The sequence below is a fragment of the Eretmochelys imbricata genome, chromosome 25, assembly GCF_965152235.1.
Source record: "Eretmochelys imbricata isolate rEreImb1 chromosome 25, rEreImb1.hap1, whole genome shotgun sequence".
Classification (NCBI taxonomy): Eukaryota; Metazoa; Chordata; order Testudines; family Cheloniidae; genus Eretmochelys; species Eretmochelys imbricata.
The window spans coordinates 15,286,298-15,305,959 of NC_135596.1; the positions used below are offsets into that span (position 1 = coordinate 15,286,298).

At 58.3% G+C, this 19,662-nt stretch overlaps 1 protein-coding gene across 2 annotated transcripts; it reads left to right on the forward strand.

Moving 5' to 3' along the window:
• The first annotated feature begins 4,190 nt into the window (after window positions 1–4,190).
• Window positions 4,191–19,662, forward strand: TMEM161A (transmembrane protein 161A). 2 transcript variants are annotated; one of them, XM_077842093.1, is made up of 12 exons: window positions 4,191–4,264; window positions 6,979–7,082; window positions 7,420–7,500; window positions 8,418–8,515; window positions 8,927–9,083; window positions 11,858–12,009; window positions 14,138–14,198; window positions 14,897–15,040; window positions 15,600–15,713; window positions 16,269–16,443; window positions 17,044–17,140; window positions 17,845–19,662. In XM_077842093.1, exons 1-12 carry the CDS (start codon window positions 4,262–4,264, stop codon window positions 18,114–18,116), a joined length of 1,458 nt encoding a protein of 485 aa, XP_077698219.1. In that variant the 5' UTR covers window positions 4,191–4,261; the 3' UTR covers window positions 18,117–19,662. The 2 variants fall into 2 exon arrangements, with proteins under 2 accessions (XP_077698219.1, XP_077698220.1); XM_077842094.1 differs by lacking the exons at window positions 4,191–4,264; window positions 6,979–7,082 and adding an exon at window positions 7,588–7,633 and having other exon boundaries at window positions 7,423–7,500.

A 19,662-nucleotide genomic window follows, 5' to 3' on the forward strand; every position in this document is an offset into this window, starting at 1 on the left:
GGTTTGCTGAGATCCTGCCCCCCAGTGCATTTAAACACACACACACCCCACCACCATGCTGGCCACCTTTCTCCCACTGGGTGGACTGGGCACCCCCGCCTCCTTGTGCACCATAAAGTGACACCCCCCCGCCCGCCCCCCGTACTGCAGAGAGGACAAAATGACGCCTGCCCATCCAACCCCCTCCCAGCTTGGGAAAGGGCTCTCCTCCTTGAGCACCCATCCCCCCACGTGGGGCTGGGGTAGCTGATCCACAGCCATTTCCCAGCGGCCATTATCTGTCGAGATGGAATTTAGGAAAATAAAATAATGGAGCTGGGGAATAATCTGGGAGACCCCCCCACCCCGTATCCACTCCTCGGGCAGTTCCATCCCGGGAGGCAGTTTCACGGCCTGCAGGCTGCAGGACTCTGGAGATAGGCACCCTGCCCACCCTGGCCCAGGCACGGTAGGGAAGGTTAGAAGCGACACCTAGTGGGAAAGGAGCATCTTGTCGGCCTCTAAGGGGGACTCATATCCATGGCAATATTCATGGCACAGGCCAGGCAAGCAACAGCCCGGACGGACCCCCACGTGCCCAATGGCTGTAGCGAGATGACGCAAGGCGCCCCAGCCCCCAAGACGATCACGAGATTGGCTTAAAAATCACAAGATTCTGGAGGGGAAATAACAATGTCGGGGTTCTTCATGTGGATCGTTCGGAGTCACGTTAGCAAGCCTGCCTCTGCAGCCAGGCAGGTGAGACACTTCCTTCTTTTTAATGAAAGCCCAGAGTCTCCCCTCACCCCATGACTCCAAAAGCTGGGGCTTTAGGGAAAGCACGAAATTCGTGAGAGCTGGTAACACGGCAGAGCCAATCCAATCAAGCTTTCTAGGACTAAGGTCTCAGCTGAAGTAAGTGGGGGGCTGTAGGTGCTCAGCATCTCTGAAAATCAGGCCCTTTCAAAGTGTTTTAAACTGGGACCCAGAAGTCCTGATTCCCAGCCTTCCCTGCTCTAACTACTGGACCCCACTCCCCACCCAGAGCTGGGACTAGGACCCAGGAGACATGAATCCCAGCCTCCCCGGCTCTAACACAGTGTCTCGCCTCACTCCTCTCCTGGTCCTAGGAATAGAATCCAGGAGTCCGAGCGTCACATTCGCCTCTCCAGCTGCACTCGCCTGCCTTAGTTGAATGGAACCCAGGAGTCCGGCATTGTAAACGCCAATGTCTTCCCTTGCCCTGCAGAAGTTCTGTTTACACAGGTGCCCCTCTGTGGAGGTCAGGGAACCAGTTCTGGGGTAAGTCTGACTAAATGGAGGCCCCTCTGTGCAGCCCTAGGGGCTCTCTGTTCTGCTTTCACACACCCCATCGTCCTCACAACCCTTTTCATGCTCTTCCTAGGAGACATAAATGCCGTCAGGCGGTAATGGAAGGATAAATCCAGGCAGGGAACCCATTTATCTTACAAGGAAGACTTGGGCAAAAGGACACAGCGCATGGGTGAGATTGTTACCATCCGTTCTGAAGCACTGTCGCTCCCATCTCAAGGTAACACTGGGGGAAGGAGGCATAAAATATGACAGAAATTCGCATATTTAAAAAATGACATATGGCAGCCTCTCCCCATTAAACGGCCCGGAGTCCTGCTCAGAGAGAGAAAGGACTCTCCAACGCAGCACCCCAGACAGTCGGGGCCACAGGCTGCAAATCCAGCACCCGCCACCCAAGCAGTTAATTGATTTGGAGGTTAATATTTTTGTTAGTCCCGGGGAAAGGGCTCAACCTGGCAGCCCCAGAGACTGGATTCTTCTGGACTTGGTTCTCCATTGCCCTGCACCTTAGGCAGTCATTTGCATTAGTGGATGTAAACCACAAGTGTTTCATGCCCACTTTGCACAAGTGTTAATGATTCCACAAAATGCAATGCAATGGAGAATCAAGCCCATCTCTGGGTATGGCACAGGCAGAAGCTCCCGCACCTGACACACTACCCTGCCAGTCTGATTCACCCCTAAACCAGAGGGATGCCCCTACAAGCTGGGAGGTGAGAGAGGAGTTCAGTCTCTGCCTCCAGCTCGGTTCAGGGATACTTGCCCTCTAGAACTGGACTGAGACCAAACTAACTCATAACACCAAAGAGCCAGCACTGCTCACCTGGTCCAGGATTGACGCTGTGACTGGCCCTGCAGCCTGGCCCGGCCTCAGTCGCCCAGAGCAGAGATGCACAGTTAACTCTGCCTTTTAAGCATTTTTGGTAACATTTTGTGGGTGAGAAGGGAATCTAGGGGCACAGGGGGCATGAGTCTCTGAGTCTCTCTAGTCCTTTACGGAGGGTGGGGGAACCCGGGTAGTATGGTCATTTCCAAAGCACATGGGCAGAATCATAGCTTGTAAGCATTCTGCTAAATCCCTCCTGCTGCCCCCTGGCCTGAGTCCAAGCCACCATCCTGCTGTCTCTCTGGAAGGCCAGGAACTCTGGCCTTTCTCTGATCCCTAAATGTGGCTTCCAGTTTATACTGGGATGCTCAGGGATGAGGACACAATGGGGTGTGAGCAGTACCTGCAAATACCATGTGTGTCTGTGCGTGCATGCCTGCTGCCTGCCCAGTGTGTGGGTGCCGTATGGGGGTGTGTGTGCACCCATTTGTGCCCTGTGAGGCTGGAGTGTAGCTGTGTCTGTGTGTTTGCACAGGGTGTGTCTGTGGCAAGGTGGTGCGTGTGTGCGCTTGTCTGCACTGTGCACCCACTGCTCTTTGTTTAGCAACCTCCTGTCAGAGTCCATCAGCAGAGCGGGCTGGTACGGCTGCTGAGAGGCGCTTTCGGGATTTTATCTCGAGTGTAAGGAATCTCTTTGGTTTTCGCCCAGAGCTCTCACGACTCATGGTTGATTTGCTCCAGGCTAGGCCAGCTGAGAAGCCCAGAGCCCCTTTACTGTTAATTAGGCAGAGAGGCATGCAAAAGTTCCTGCGTCTCGAGGCATGCTGCCCAGGGTCCAATCTGCAGAGACGAAGAGGGGCTTCCGGCTACACAGACTCACTGCAGCATCTACCAGCTCAACCTGGAGACACACCTGCCAGCTGAGCAGTCCCTAAGCTTAGCCTTGGGGGGAGCAACCCCACAGGCAAGACCAGCTCCGCACAGCTCCTACCAGCTGAACCCAAGGGCAGAGGACTCCATGCTAGAAGCAGAGTAGCAGCCAGCCTGGCCAGGCGTACGGGATTCCCAGTAGCGAACAACTCAGCCTCGGGCTGGAGGAGTTCCCTTTTGGCTCAGCTGATAGATCTGCTGCCCATGCACTTGCCGGGTACCCGGATGCAGTCTGGCCACCAGAAAGGTTACACTGGCTGACCCTAGAGCATGACCCTGAAGAGGCTTATAATGCTGAAGAGCGAAAGACTCAACATCCCTGGGCTGCCTGGGGAGAGCCGCTGGGAGCACCAGCCTGACGGGCACCGAAACGAGGGCGGCCAAACTCCTCACGTTCCTCGTGAACATGCACACGGGTGGGAGTGCTAACTTGCCTCTCTCCCTCCGCCTGCCCCCCCTTTACCGTGCCAGGCTCGTCGCCTCCCGTGGTTCATATCCCTGGCGCAAGGGGCACTGACTTCACTTCACCTCTCCGTCCCTCCTGAAATGGGAATACTAATAATTCATCATAGAATAAATAACCCAGCCCTGTCTCACCAGGGGTGAATGGGAGAGTTACTTCATTGATGTTTCCGAGACGCTTTGGGATCCTCAAGCTGAACGGGGCCTTTTAACGGCATCGGGTTGTAATTAATTATTATTAATTATTATTTAACGAGGGTCACCAAGTTCTCAAGCACACTCCAAGTACACCAGAGACCCCTCCGGAGAGGCGGGAGCCAGCTGCTACAGTGTCGCCCGCCCACTGCACATCTGGAGAGCCGGCAGCCAGGTGGGGGGCAGGGTCACCCACCCAGGACACATCTGGAGGCGGCCGAAGCCAACTGGCTCCAGAAGCGTGACGCACGGGGGGGGGCAAAAACTACAAGTCCCGACATGCAACGCGCCGGACCCCTGAGCACCGGAAGCAGGTGGGAGAGGAGGAGCGGGGCCGCCTTGACCCAAGCACCTCTGTGCCCGGAGTCAAGACCCGCCCTTCTCCCGGGGACTGCCCTATCATTGGCTGAGCCGCTGGCAGTCACCTGCAGGACGGCCTGTGATTGGTTGTGGGGAGGGCGGCGTTCCGTGCGCTGGCTCTCTGCGGGCAGCTGGCGGCTGGTCTCGGGCGCGCTCCCCGGCCCCGGCCCCGGTATGGTGAGTCCAGCTGGGAGCAGCCCTGGCTTGGCCGGGGGGCGAGGGGCGAAGCGGGGCTGGCGGGGGGCCTGCGCTGGAAACTGGCCCTGGGTTGGCAGAGCCCGGGAGCGTGCCTCTGCGCAGGAGAGCGGTCGGCGGGGGCCCGCCAGCTGCCTTGTAGCGGGGCCTAGGCAGCCGGTTAGAAACCTTAGGGACTGGTAACCTACCCCCCGCCCCGCCCCCCTGGTAACCTAATCCTCCCCCCGCCCTGGATAACCTACCCCCCCCGCCCCCTGGTAACCTAGCCAGCCCCCCCCCCCCCAGGCCCCGGGTAACCTAATCCCTGCCCGTCTGCCTTGGGTAACCTACCCCCCCGCCCCGCCCCCTGGTAACCTAGCCCTCCCCCCCCACCCTGGGTAATCTACCCCCCCGCCCGTCTGCCTTGGGTAACCTAACCCTCCCCCCCACCCTGGATAACCTGCCAGCCCCCCCCCTCCCCCTGGCCCCAGGTAACCTAATCCCCGCCCGTCTGCCTTGGGTAACCTACCCCCCCGCCCCGCCCCCTGGTAACCTAGCCCTACCCCCCCCCCCCGCCCTGGGTAACCTGATCCCCGCCCGTCTGCCTTGGGTAACCTACCCCCCCGCCCCGCCCCCTGGTAACCTAGCCCTACCCCCCCCCCCCGCCCTGGGTAACCTGATCCCCGCCCGTCTGCCTTGGGTAACCTAACCCTCCCCCCTGCCCCGGATAATCTACCCCCCCGCCCCGCCCCCTGGTAACCTAATCTACCCCCCCACCCCCTGGTAACCTAACCCCCCTGCCTCCCCCCTCGCCCTGGGTAATCTACCCCCCCCTCTGCCCCTCTGGTAACCTAACCCTCCCTCCCCCCAGCCCTGGGTAACCTAATCCCCGCCCGTCTGCCTTGGGTAACCTACCCCCCCGCCCCCTGGTAACCTAGCCCTCCCCCCCACCCTGGGTAATCTACCCCCCCCCCGCCCTGGGTAACCTGATCCCCACCCGTCTGCCTTGGGTAACCTAACCCTCCCCCCCGCCCCGGATAATCTACCCCCCCGCCCCGCCCCCTGGTAACCTAATCTACCCCCCACCCCCTGGTAACCTAACCCCCCTGCCTCCCCGCGCCCCGGGTAATCTACCACCCCCCCGCCCCCCTGGTAACCTGATCCCCGCCCGTCTGCCTTGGGTAACCTACCCCCCCGCCCCGCCCCCTGGTAACCTAGCTCTCCCCCCCACCCTGGGTAATCTACCCCCCCCGCCCTGGGTAACCTGATCCCCGCCCGTCTGCCTTGGGTAACCTAACCCTCCCCCCCGCCCTGGATAACCTATCGCCCTGCCCCCTGGTAACCTAATCTACCCCCCCCCACCCCCGGATAATCTACCCCCCCACCCCCGGTAACCTAACCCCCCTGCCTCCCCCCCGCCCCGGGTAATCTAACCCTCCCTCCCCCCAGCCCTGGGTAACCTGATCCCCGCCCGTCTGCCTTGGGTAACCTAACCCTCTCCCCTCCCGGTAACCTAACCCCTGTCCCCCTGCCACCCGCCTCTGCCTTGGGTAACCTAACCCCCCTGCCACCCGCCTCTGCCTTGGGTAACCTAACCCCCCTGCCATCCCCCTCTGCCTTGGGTAACCTAATCTCCCCCAACCCCCCTGTCCCCTCCCGCCTTGGGTAACCTGCCCCTGGCTCTGTCCCCCCCCACACACACACATCTTGCCCCAGGTAATCTAACCCTCCCCCCCACTGCCCCCCACACCCTTCCCCGGGTAACCTGACCCCCCCACACACACACCCTGCCCCGGGTAACCTAAAGCCCCTGCTCCCCTCCCATCCCCTGCCCCTGGTAACCTAACCCACCCTACTGCCCCCCTCCCCCGCCCCTGGTAACCTAACCCACACACACACACACCAGTGCCCTTCCCCAGCTCTTTACCAGACCCAAAAGCTCCCTGCCCCAGAGCAGTGGCTGCTCTTCACTGGTGAATGAAACCCACTGGCGGGGGAGGAGGCCTGGGCCCCAGGAAGATGCTGAGTATCTGGGCTGCTCTTCCTGCTCCTATAAATAGGACTTCGCCTGGTGCCCTTTCTGGGGCTTTGGAAGGCTTTGCTGCTGCAGGGGCGGCATCCGTATCTGGTTTCCAGGCCTTACGGGCAGCGTGAAATGGCTGCAGAGTGTCTGCAGACGTGTCTCATGTCTCCCGCTGATTGTCAGAGGGTCTTTTTCTTTCTGTTCTCCGCAAGAGAGGTACAGTAGCACTCTGACCGCGCTGTCCTGGGTGCCGTGGTGCTGCCGCTTAGTGGTTTATGCGTCGGGTTTGAAACATGCAGGCTCCCGTCAAAAGCCAGGTTTGAATCCTGGAAGGATCTGCTTGGGCCCCAACTTTCTGAATTAAACAAGTCCTTCCGGAGGCACCAGGACTAAGAAGTTCATGTCTGACTGGAACCGGGGGGTGGTCACGGGACTACACAAACCTCTGTGCACCAAGTCCCATGTTGCGCCTAGCATAGGCCCTCTGCACTCAGCTGGGTTTCAGAGAGCACCGGCCATGTGGAGTATAGCTTTGGAAAACCCAGACGATAACCCTTGGACAGAAAAGCCACTGAACGCTCGTTCATGTGCCCGGGAATCTGGGCAGGGGTGTTCTGGCTCAGAGGACGCGCTGTGATGGGCAGGAGCCCTGTTGCTGACTTCACGGTTCTGATTGTCTTCGTTTCCTTGCCAGGCTGTGTTGGGGGTGCAGCTGGCAGTGAGCCTGCTTACGGCGAGCATCATGCAGAGGTTGTCCCCGCACTGCTCCTTCGCTCGCTGGCTGCTCTGCAACGGCAGGTACAGAAGGTTTTCCAGCCAGCTCCAAATCGTTGCCCCCATTCTACTCTTGCATCTCTTCCTTCAAACACTGCCCCTCAATCCCCACCCCTTTGCTATTCCTGCCTTGAGCTCCCACCAGCATATACACCCAGCTCTGCCTGTGCACCACATCCCAACTCTCAGCACCCTCCCCTGTACAGCCCTGCCAACGTCCTGCAACCCTGACCTGCAGCCCCTTCTCCAGTCGCCTGCAGTGTTGCTGGTTTTCACTCCTCCAATCAGACATTTCTGACTCTCCCCAGCTGTTTGTTTATATTTTGTCCCATCATTGACCCCCTCCTGTACCTCCCTTCAGCCTGTATCGCTACAAGCACCCTTCGGAGGAGGAGTTGTACGCCCTGGCAGGGAAGCAGAAGCCCAAGGCCAAGCGAGACCGGTGAGCGGATCCCCTGCAGTCCATGCTTTGTTATTGGGGGTGACGATGGGATGGTTTGAAGTGCAAATTAGGCCTCTTGTCTTCCAGGCCTGACTTCTTCAACCTGCCCCCATCTGTGGAGAGAGATGGTTTGGTGAGCAGTCAGGGCAGGGGGGTGGACCTAGGGTTTAATAACAGTAGCACCCAGAGGCTCCGATCGGGGACCCGTGGCACAAGATGCACACACACCCATCCGAAAAGGTGGCATCTGCCCCCATCAGTCTCAAGCCTTGTCTAGACGCACAAGTCCTGTTGCTTTACCGACACTGGTCCAGCTGAAGCAGTGCAACGTGCACTGTGAGTGTGGATGCAGCTGTGTCTGGATAAGTGTGCTGGCGGGGGAATAAGTTATATCCATGGTGCTCAAACTATGGGTCGCGACCCTGTTTTAATGGGGTTACCAGGGCTGGCATTAGACTGCTGGGGTCTGGGGCCAAAGCTGAAGCCCAAGGGCATGGGTGGCAGGGGGAGCTCTGGGTGGCAGGGCTCAGGTTACAGGTCCCCACCTGGGGTAGCAGGGTTTGGGTGGGCTCAGGCTCCCCCTCCCTCCCCCCAGGGTCATGTAGTAATTTTTGTTATCAGAAGGAGGTCGTGGTGCAATGAAGTTTGAGAACCTTTGAGTTATACTGATAGACGCTTTTATCCTGGGGTAAATGCATCTACACAAGGCATTGTACCTGTATAACTATACTGCCCTAACTGACCTAGTTCTACCAGAACCAAATCTATGTGCCGACGAGGGCTAAGTCCAAGGTAAGTGACAGCAGCTGGATACAACCAACGGTGGAGGCAGGGAGCCTGAATTCCAGCTCCATGGGCTGCTGTCCACCCTCGCTGTGCTCTGTTCCTGCCATTCTGAGCCTGTTTCTCTCTTGCAGGAGGCTGAACGGGGTCACAGAGGATAAACCCCTGTCAGTGCCCAAGGACATCAACCTGCATTTGGAGACCACCCCAATAACCACAGTGGATGCTCTTGGTAATTCCCACACACCAGAGTCAGTCTGTGACCATCACCACAGTGGCTGAAGGCTTATGGGATAGGGAGGGGGGCGTGACTGACCTGAGTTTTCTATGGCAGAGCCAGGGAATAGACCCCAGGAGTCCTGACTCACAAGTCCCCCCACCCCCGCTTTAACCTACGGGACCCCAGTCGCTTCCCAGAACCTGTTACAGAACCCAGGAGTCTTGATTCTCAGGGCCCTTGTTCAGGCCAGTGGCCCTACGAGGGCCAAAGAGTTCAGTTAGGGAAGTGTACCTCACTGCCCCCCCCCCCGCCCCCCCTCTCCCCACACACACACCTTGCTGCAGGGGGTGGGTGGGCAGGGTGAGCTCGCTTCTTGCACACTGGCTGGTAGTGACAGCCCCGTGTATCTCTGCCTGTTACCAGTGCTGCGCTATTTCCTGGAGTACCAGTGGTTTGTGGATTTTGCCGTCTACTCCACCCTCGTCTACCTCTTCACTGAAGGCTACTACTGCCTGGTGGACCCCCGGAAGGAGATGAATATTGGCATTCTGTGGTGCCTGCTTACAGTTGTCTTCTCCATGTATCCTTCCTTTCCTACCCTGCCTGCTCCGCCTTGGGGGCTGGCAACAGGCTTCCCTAACCATGTGCCAGGGACTGGAGGGAGAGGGACTGTCGGGGCTGGGAGCCAGGAAAGTGACCCTGATGGCGAGGGATACAGGGAGTATGATGGGGAGGCAGGACGATCTAATGGATACAAGAGACACCTGGTTCAGTTCCTGGCTTGGCTGAAGGCTCCCTACGTGACCTCGGACAAGGCTCTGGGTCTGCATGAGGCAAGGCTCCCGAGCTGCAAAAAGGGGGAGGCGTCCCCCTGCCTTGCCGGGGCGGCTGAATCCAGGAATGACTCCCATGTGCTCAGATCCTGCAGTGACGAGGGCTGTGTAAGTACCTGGCCAGAGACTGTGGGTGAGCCTCCCAGAGCAAGGGGTAGAATCCCCGTTATTTATTTACCGTAGCACTTAGGAGTCCCAGGCATGGCTAGTACCACCTTGTGCCAAGCGCCGTGCACACCGAGAACAGGAAGAGGGTCCCTGCATGATGGACCCCCAGAGCTGTTCTTGTCTGGATGGCTTTGGATCAGCTTTAAGATCCTCTCCTCCACGGGCAGGTCATGCCTGAATCCAGCTGACCTGTTCATCTCGCCCCCTGCTCAGAGCAGTGCCGGCTGCTCTGTAAGGCTGCCAGTGACAGGCAAAATAACGGGGGAAGAAACCCACCATCCTCTTCAATTAGAAGCCTAGCTGAGGCCGAATGGCTTAATTTATGGACTTATAAACAGCTCCCTGACAAGTTATAAAGCTGTGTAATGAGAGCCTTCCCCACCGTGAACCGGGCAGGGGCCTGATGAAGTGCATGCTTTACGAGGTGCTCATGCCGTGGCGGCTGCAATCTGTATGGATGAAAGGGCTCCCGGACACTTTTACAGGCTGCTGTAAAGCAGGGACGGCTGTCTGTCCCCATTGAAAGGGCGGCTGGCCCGCTCCCCGGTGGTTTATGTGAACATCTACATAGCGCCACGTGAGCCTGCCTGTCCCTCCGCTTTCACTGCAGCTGATTGATACAGGGCACCCGGGGATTGGCAAAACGGCCCGAGCCTTGGGGCCTGGCTGCTAATGGGGGTGGGGAACCAAATCCTGGCTTGGGGACCCTAAGGAAAGGCCTTAATTGTTTCCTTTTATTACCCATAATCACCCCCTTGCCAGCAGGTGACACCCCAATGAGTCCCTCTGAGTGAACCCCTTAGGCCTTCTCTCCTCAGGTGCAGTCAGACGCTTCTCCCCCTCTCCGGCCTGGTCCCGGGCTGCGGCACCCGGTAGATCGACCGTGCACAGCCAGCAGATCGGGCCGCCTCACCCGCGGGCAGCTCTTCCCTGCAGAGCATGTGGCCAGAGGTGGATACAACAGCCAGGCAGCCTCCCTAATGCAGCGTATTTAACCTCAGCAGTAGGCACAAAGCATTACGCCCCAGGTCCAGATTGTTCGGGGAACCCCTTTTCCCCCCTACCCAGAGTTTTCTCCCCTACAGGCTGAGGCAGGAGCCGTTCCTGGGGTGAGATGTGGACCTGAGGGCCGGGGGTTGGTACAGAACATGTGACAGATGCTGCAGAAATGAACCACGCCCAGTGTGGCTGCTTCTGGGCCCTATTGGGACCGCAGTGGGCAGAGCCAGCTGCTGGTGGGCCTGGGGAAGGATCACCCCGATTCTCCCCTTGGCAGGAGGCTGCACTCTAAACCCCTCCCTGCCGGAGTCACCTGAGAGGGGCTGCTGGCAGCCAAGTCAGCCTTGCCTATGCTGTGGTCACCCAAATAGAGAGGGGAGAATCCCCTTTGGGCTCTCCCTGTCCCTCATAGCTAGCAGGGGCTGGGCTGGGGGTGCCGGGCTGTGCTTCTGAGAGCCTGCCAGCGTGACAGAGAGTGAGCCCTGGGATCAGGCTCCAGTGTGTAAGACAGGGTGACAAAACCTCCCCGGGCTGGGCCACCTGTTGCTTTGATTGTGTTTCCCCCACATGCAAGGACCCCAGTGAGGAGTTGTTACAGGAGCCGCCTCCCACCGCCCCCCCCAACCCCCCCAAACGAGATTGGAGGCCCATTGTGCCAGCTGCTCCCTAGGCCTGTGCTAAGAGACAGCCCCTGCCCCATAGGTAGACCAAGGGGGTGGGGGCTTCACCTCCCTGCCTTACAGATGAGAACTGAGGCCCAGGTTGGCTAAGTGCCTTGCCCAAGGCTGCACACAGAGTGAGTGACGCAGCTGGTCTCTCATCACAATGACTACAAGGGCCTTCCTGACAGCTGCAGCCCGGGGTCTCTCCCAGCCCTCAGACGGTGACTAGACAGAGGCGTGTGTTTGGTTTTATACTGGTTTGTATTCCCCGGTGAAAGGGGCCGGCTCCATGTTCCCTGAGGCTCAGATACACACGTCCCCCCACACCTGAGCGCTGCTCCTCGTCCCTGTTTGGGGGGGCTCACTGTCAGGCCCGAGAGGGCAGCTTGCTCTCCGTGGCCCACCCAGCCTTTGGCATCTCTGCCAAGGCCTCCAGCCATGCCCACGGCAGTGCCCACACATGAGAGGGAGACGTTTCTCCATGAGGAGTTACATCGAGGCCCAGCAAGCTGGCCTCGTCCTGGGCCAGCAGGCAGGAGCCGTCCGAAGGGGGAGAACTCTCTTTAGCCACCAAGTGGGTCCCCTGGTGTGAGCAGTCTGTTCAGTGAGCGTTTGGGGGCACGGGGGGCAATGTAAAGGCCAAGGCCAAGCCCAGCTGGTTTCTTTAACACCAACCCCCCCTGCGCCTGCAGCAAGATCTTCTTCATGGTGATGCACCACTACTTCCGCTCCGAGGAGGGGGGCGAGCGCTCCGTCTGCCTCACCTTCGCCTTCTTCCTCCTCCTCATTGCCATGGTGGTGCTGGTCGTGCGGGAGGACTACTTGGAGTTTGGCCTCGATGCGGGTCAGCGAGCGGTGGGGCTGGTGCCAGGTTCAGGGAGGGAGCTGAGGATTGGGCGGACAGGTGGATTTGAGCGCCACTATGGCAGATCCCTTAGTAGGGATGAGCCGGGCTGCCCACGAGCTTAACAGTTGTGGTTGGAACCGTCTGCAAATGTGGTTGTGGCAGGGGGATGCGTCTGCATGCAGTGACCATGCTAGCGTGCTCCTGCGGGTCTGTGCTTCTGGATCCGATTGTGGGATGGGGGCCCCTGTTACCTCCATGTGTTCAGATGTACTGGGGGGTGGGTCGTGCATAGCACTGTTCTGTGAATGATCCCAGTCTATGGTAGATGCGAGTGTGTGGCAGGAAATCTGCCCTGTTTGGCCATCGTAATATAAACCTGTCCCCATGCATGTTAAACTGTTAGACCCCTGTTTGTCGCAGGCGGGTTGTCTAGACTAAGAAAAGCAGCTGAAGTTAGTTTGGGGTGACCCAACCCATTCTGGCTAACCCCGATCTCTCTCCTGGCGTCAGTGCAGGTTAACCCTTAACTCAGTCAGCTAACCCCACCCTAACGCCCCTAGCACCGTGATGCAGCTCAGGTAGCCACTTTAAATGGATAAAAGGGAAGTGCTTTCCCATGCAATACACAATTAGCTGGTGGAACTCGCTGCTGTAAAACAGCGCTGAGGCCAAGAGCTCAGTGGGATTTTGTGCAAAAAGATGAATGTGGAGGACAAGACTATGTAATGTTATAGCAGTAAGGGTTAAAAAATCCCAAGGGGTTGAGAAGGGCTAAAAATCCCCAAGCTCCAGGGCATGAGCCAACGCTAAGTAGCAGGGGTCAGGAAGGAACATTCCCTGGAGACAGGTTATCCCAAAACTGCCGGGTTTCCTGTGCCTTCCTCTGAAGCAACTGGTACTAGCCACTGCAGGAGACTGGACTGGGTGCATACTGGCCATCCCTTTTCCGATTGCTGAACAGCGCACAGGCCTGCCCTGGGCATGGCTCTGGACCCAGCTGTGACAGCCTGCCAAAGGACCACCCCACCCCCCAGTCTTTGCAATGAGGTCATGGGAAGTGATGTACCACTGTGGGCTCTGAATCCCCCCCTGCTCTTGTCTAGTTACGTGCTGGATAATTGCTTTTACTGCTGGCTTTTGTCACCCTTGGCCAGCCGCGTTGCTGGGATGGCAAAGGAGCCTAGGAAGGGCTGTCTGACTGGTGTGTGGTTCCTGGGAGCCAGCAACTGCTCGCAGGAGACGGCCTGATTCTGCTCTCGCTTATCGCCGGGGATGTCTCCTGACAGCAATGGGGTTACTCCTGATTTACATCGGGGGAAGTGACAAGGGATCAGGATCTCTCGGCCCAATTAACTGGTGCTGTGCAGAAAACTGACTCCAAAACCCCTCTCCAGATGAGCCGTTTAGGGGGCTGGAGGGTGGGATGCGCTTGCTTTCAGTCTGTGGGTTTTGTGGTTCTGATTCCCCACTGGCCCTCATAAAGGGACCCAACTCGTTACAACCCCTTAAACAGACAAATAAATAAATATTTATCCGAGCCAGCTCCTTGCACTCTGAGGGATCTCGCCGGCACTTGTGCATGTGCGTTGCTTTAAGGCCCAGAGTCACACATGTCGGGAAGTGCTCTGCTGAATCAAAGCGCTCCCAGGGTGGGCATAGCGGCACTTGTACCGGTGTAACGCTGTGCTCCGGGGGGTGGTTTGGGCAAGTCGGGACGAAGCGGAGCTTTGCCAGTATGGCTGCATCCACATGAGCAGCGCTTTGCTGAAATAGTTCATTCGTACGCTGGCTCTCTTAAAGCACACCAAAGCCGTTTAAACCACGTCCAAAACAGCATAAGCTAAACTTTAAAAAGGCCCCTTTACTGGATTCAGGGTGTCCGCACAGGGGATTATATACTGGTGTTACTGCAGGGGTTTAAATTCACACCCTATCTTATACTGGTATAACTTTCCCATGTTGATGAGCCCTTAGGTGCTTTTAACCATTTCACCCTTAGTGACTTACTCTTAGGAACCTGCTGTAGCGATTGGAGTAAAGCTACACCGTTACTTTCCCCATCACTTGCCGCCTCTTCCCTTCCAACACAATCTCTCCTACTCACCCACGTCTCTGTTTTCTGCAGGGCTTGCCAATGTCAATGATAACCTGGAGATTTTCTTAAAGCAGCGAGGATGGGAATGGACGTAAGTCTGGTGGAGCAGATAATAGAAAAGCACGTGGGATGGGGGAGGGTTGAGCTTTTTGAGTCTTTGCAGCTGATCCGGTCACCAGCTCTTTGTGTCACCAGTTCAGCAGCCTTCTGTAAGGTGGTTGCATTTCAGTTCCATGGGGGAATTATTTTTATTTTCATGGGGGTTTTTTGTTGCTTGTTTTTTAACCTTAGAAATATCAGGAATTTTGCTGGACGATTTCTTGGAGGTCTCAGAGATGTAAACTGCCTTTAACAGAAGATATGGGAGGGCTTGAATCTTTAACAAAGAATATTTTTCTCCTAAGAGTGTTTTGGACATTGGCGTTAAATGAATGTTAACTAACCAGACCAGAAACAAAGACTGAATTAAAAAAACCTTACCCATCAGATTTCTCTTCTGTGATGTCATAGTTCCCCAGCCACCCATCCTCTTCTGGGGAAAACCAGGGTGAAAAAGGCCTGGAAAGATTCTCTTAAGGCTAGCATTGTGGAGAGAATCTTTCCAGGCCTTTTTTTATCCATCAGATAGAAGCATAAAAAGGGCACAAGGTCTGTGTGTTTTCTCCTCTGCTGGTCCCTGAGGCAGAGCCTTCCCGGTCCTTGTGCTAACTCTGCTGCAGGCTGAATTCTATCCATTAGCATGTTGTAGCCTTATCTGACCCTCGATGACCCCTTGCTCCATGTTTGCAGAGTTCCCATCACCAAACTGACCTTCAAGCTGGGGCTGGTGGCCCTTTGTTCCTTCATTGGCGCGTGTCTGACGTTCCCGGGACTGCGGCTGGCGCAGACTCACCTGGACGCTCTGAAGATGGCTGCAGACAGGCCAATGACCCAGTTGAGTAACCTCCCGCTTGTCTGTGAAGCAGCCAGAGTTATGGGTGAGCTGCGAGACGGACACAAGGCCGCCACCCCTGGCTGCTGTCTGACAGCCGGTGGGGAGCTCTGTTCCCCTGGATACTGCCCCACCCCAGAGGTGGCAGCATGGCAGCAATGTGAGCCACGCACAAGCCCCGTGGCATGGGAGGTGCTTTGCAGATGTAAAGCAGGGGTATCATTCAGACACTTGGGGGAGTGTAGAGGGAGGAGCTCTGCCAGGAAATGGACCTCTGATAAGTTTGGCCGGTCTGTGGAGGTGCTGACTGTATGCTGGGGGCAGGGCAGGGGCCAGGTTACCTGGTTCTGTCCCTCTAAAAAACCCTCCCCTGAGATACCTGGAGGGTGTTGCTTTTCCTGGTGAGCTTTGCATGGCCCTTGCTGGAGGGGGATGGCTGGCGGTGCCTTCAGGTGAATGTCGACAGGAGCCTGTGGTTCAGGGTGCCGCCCTGGGGCGGAGGTGGGGGAAAGCTGGGCTCTGACAGGCTCTGACTCCAGTTCTTTATCCTCCCCCCGGCAGGATCCTGCTCCACGCGAGTTTCTTGGCACCCCTGGTCACGGTGGTGATGTGGATCAAGCCCATTTCCCGAGACTTGTTGCTTCATGCACCCATGGGGAAGCAAACAGTCCAGATGTGAGTGCGACACTGCAGTCAGCAGGCAGGCAAGGGGGAGGGGGTATCCGAGTCTGTTCCCCTCCCCTTCCACCAGGTGCAGACACGGGTCCAGCCTTTGATAAAGAACCGTCCTGTACCCTGCGCTACCCTCGGCCATCGCAGTGTCTGCCGGTGCTTTATTAGATCAGACTCGCCATCCCTGTGAGGTCAGTGACATCAACCTCGCTAGTGAGGGGAAGGGACTTTCCACCAAGGTCACGCAACAGGTCAGTGGTTGGTAGAGCCAAGAAATAGAACCCAGGAGTCCTGGCACCCAGGTGCCTCCTGCCTCTAACTGCTAGACCCCACTGTCCTCCCGGAGCTGGGAACAGAGCCCAGGAGTCCCGGCTCTCCAGCTCTGTTCTGCTGTCGGTAACCTCCCCGACTTGTCTGGCAGAGCTGGCTAAACTCCCATCAGCCCCTGCTGTTTCTGATGTGTCCCTTGCTGTATGGTTCAGGCACGGGCCAAGCTGTGCCCTGTGAAGGTGAATTCTGCCCCCTTCACGCTAACGGCCTCCTGTCCTCTTGCCCCAGCATGTCGGACGCTGCCTACAACTCCACGCGCCTCTGGACCATTGTCGCCCTCTGCCTGCTGCGCCTGGCCATGACACGCCACCACCTGCAGGCCTACCTCCAGCTGGCGGAGCGCTGGGTGGAGCAGATGAAGAGGGAAGCTGGGCGCATCACCGCCCTGGAGATCCAGCGCCGGGTAGGCACCCGCGGGGCAGAGAGTAACTCAGGCAGCTGGGGCAAAAAGCAGATTCAGGCTCCTTGCTGTGCAAACAGCCCAGAATCTGCAGCCAGTCACTCTCCCGCCTCCTCGGAGGCTTGTGAACCAGCTCCATTCAGCTGGCCATAGGGCCTTGGGTCCAAGCGCCCCTCAGCTCCAGGGAGATTCCCCCCTCCTGGCTGTAGCTAAACTGTCCCCCCTGTAAGCACCAGGTCCAAGACGGGTGCCCGGGCAACGCGCTCGAGAATCTAGACAGCACTGGCCTTGGGCAGAGAGCAGCTGGGCAAAGTTTCCTTTCCCAGCCCCTTCCCTCTCGGTCTCTCTCCTTCCTGACTCTCTCCTCTAGTATGGGTTTGACAGTAGCACCCCGCGGGCCTCATCCTGCCAGGCCCAGCACCGGGAGACAGTCCCTGCCCTGCATGGGCAGGACTGGGTGCCAATGGGAGAGGCACCGAGAGGGGCAGTGATTTGCCCAGGCTTGTAGAGCCTCGGGTGTCCAGAGTCACCGTCCGGAGTCACAGTCTGGTGCTGCCCTGCATTGCTCACGTCCCTTCTGTGCTGATTCCCTCTCGTTTCCAGGTCACGAGGATTTACTGCTACGTCACTGTGGTCAGCTTGCAGTACCTGGGCCCCATCATCCTCACGCTGCACTGCACGCTGCTTCTCAAATCGCTGGGTAGGGAGCCGGCTGGGCCGGGGTGACGGGCTCAGGCCAGGGGATGAGTTGCCCTTTGCAACTTGCCATCCCAGGAGTGGGGGCAGAGAGGCTTTCAGAGCCTTGCTTGAGAGATGAGGATCGTGGCTGCGATTTGGAGCATGTCACCGGAGCTGCGTTTGCCTCCAGCTGCTCTTCCTGGTTACCTCTCCGCTGCAGCTGAGGGGCCCCTGTGAAATGAGTTTGTTGGGTCTCAGGCCACCACCTGATGGGCAGGTGTCCAGGGCCCAGACTGAACTGGGGTCCCTGTACCTGGGGCTGGCTGGCAGGGGAAGGGTGCCCTGGCCCTAAACACCCAGCTTGGAAGGAAGGTTCAAAGTCCTGCTGCGGGGGTTGGGAGAGCAGATTGTCCCACATTAGCAGAGGTCATGCACCTCCCCCTGCAGTGGCTGGTGCTGGCCCTGGTCTGAGCCAGCCTGGGGGGCAGTCCCTTGCCCGTTTGTAAACTGGGGCATGCCTCCCCAGGCCCTGAGTCACCGTTTCCAGCGGGCTGAGCAGAGCCGGGAAACGCCCCAACAGCTGGGTGACAGGACAGGTGCTGCAGGGAGGAGCTGGAGGGACCTGTCCCTGCAGGGCTAGCTGGGACTAGAGGGGTGCACTCTGCCCCTGCCAGGGGTGGCTCCCCCCCACGCTCACCAGTCCCTCTTGTCCCCTCTGCCTTGCAGGCGACTACTCGTGGGGCCTGTTCCCCGAACCCCCACCCGTCTCCCCGGTGATGGGCATTGCACCGGCCCAGCCCACTGCTCCCTCAGCTGAGGAGGAGGGAGGAGAGGACATGCAGGCCACAGTGGCGCAGATCACGGGTGTGCTGGGCGCCATCCTCACCCCGCTTTTCTACCGCGGACTCTTCGCCTTTCTGACCTGGTGGGTGGCCCTTTGCCAAGTGATCACCAGCCTCTTTGGCCTCTACTTCCACCAGTACCTGGCAGCCTCCTAACCACAGCTGTAGCAGGGCCAACGGGCCCCAGGACCTGCAGGCCCCTGGGTGGAAAGGACCCTGTGGGCTACAAGCCATGTGCTGGGGCTGGGATGAGTTCCCACCTGATGGCTCTCTGCCCTGCGTCCACCTGGGTGATGGCACAGAGCTGCCCTTGGCCCATCTCCTCCCCTGCCCGAGCTGGGGGACGCCAGCTGCCCCCGCAGTGTGTAGAGACGGAACCGGCCTCCCCGCTGGGCCACACCTGCCAGGCTGAGGCCGCTGCCTGGTTGTCTCTGCCCACCGAAGGGGCAGGAGTAACTCGCTGGGGGTGGCGGCTCATCAGCATCTTCTCAGCCTGCATTGGAGAGGGTTGGGAGGTGTGGAGCAGGGGCCAAGGGAGGGGCCCCACGCACTGCCGGCATGGGGACAGCATCTTCTAGGCGATCTCCCCAGCTTGCTTTGGCCGAGCCGTTCCCCTCCCCACTCCACGGTGGAGGCTGTCTCACCTACCCAGCTTCCTGGGCGTGGCCGGCATCCCCTGAGAGCTCAGGGACCCTCTCAGCCAGTGGTTCCTGATCCAGCCTCAGCCTCCTCCCCACCTCCCACCCAGGGAGGAGCCTGCTGGTGGGTAACATGAGATGGTTCAGCGGGGAGCCAGAGACCTGGAGGGCTGGGGTCTCCGGGGGCCCTGCAGTCGCTGATACCAGTGTGGGGTGCTCCTATTCTGCTCTGATGACTGGGCATGCTCTGTACGGCTATAAATGGCCCCGCAGGGCAATGGCGAAAGGGGGACTAGGCCTGCAAGTCAAATGAGCTTGGCCCCAGGTTCCCGGCTGCAGCAGGGCTCTGGCGCTTGGTGCTGCAGGGAGCTTGGGGGTGGGGTGACGCTGAGACTGGGAAAGTGGGGGAGGACGCTGGCTCATAGCCACGCCTACAAGACGGAATGGAAATCCCAAGGGCAGCCTCCCCCATGGCAGACACAGCGATGGCTGTGCAGCCATCTAACGCTCTCGAGAGCATCCTTCCCTTGGCCCATGGGGCAGGCGCAACCCAGATCCTGGCACTTGGGGTCCTGCTGCTCTAGGGACTGGGCCCTTTCATCTCTTGCTAGCAGGACCCCAGAGCAAACCCCATCCCAGCAGGGAACTTGCAGCCTTTCCCTTGTGCCTTGCCAGGCTTGCACCAGCCTGCCCTGTGCTGGGGGCTCATGGCCTGCAGGGCACTGTGTGGGTGCAGGTGGGAAAGCACGGGATGATTTATTAGAACTAGCTCTTTTCTGGTAGCTTTGTTCTTCCAGAACTCGGGTTCTACCAGGGCAGAGGCACCCGCTCCGCCAGGGAGCTTTTCTGGGGTCATAAAGAGTGATTCCCCCTAAGACTGGCTGAAGGGGTGTTTTGCGTGGGGTTTCTGGGGCCTGCATTTGATTTAATTTCTCCTCAGGAAATCATCCCCCTCCTCTGTGTAAAATTACCCAGCCCAGTGGCCTTATTAATTCTGACTTCTAGAATAAATGCAACCAGGTACAAGGATATTTTATGAATAAACACACAGAACTGGTAAGCCA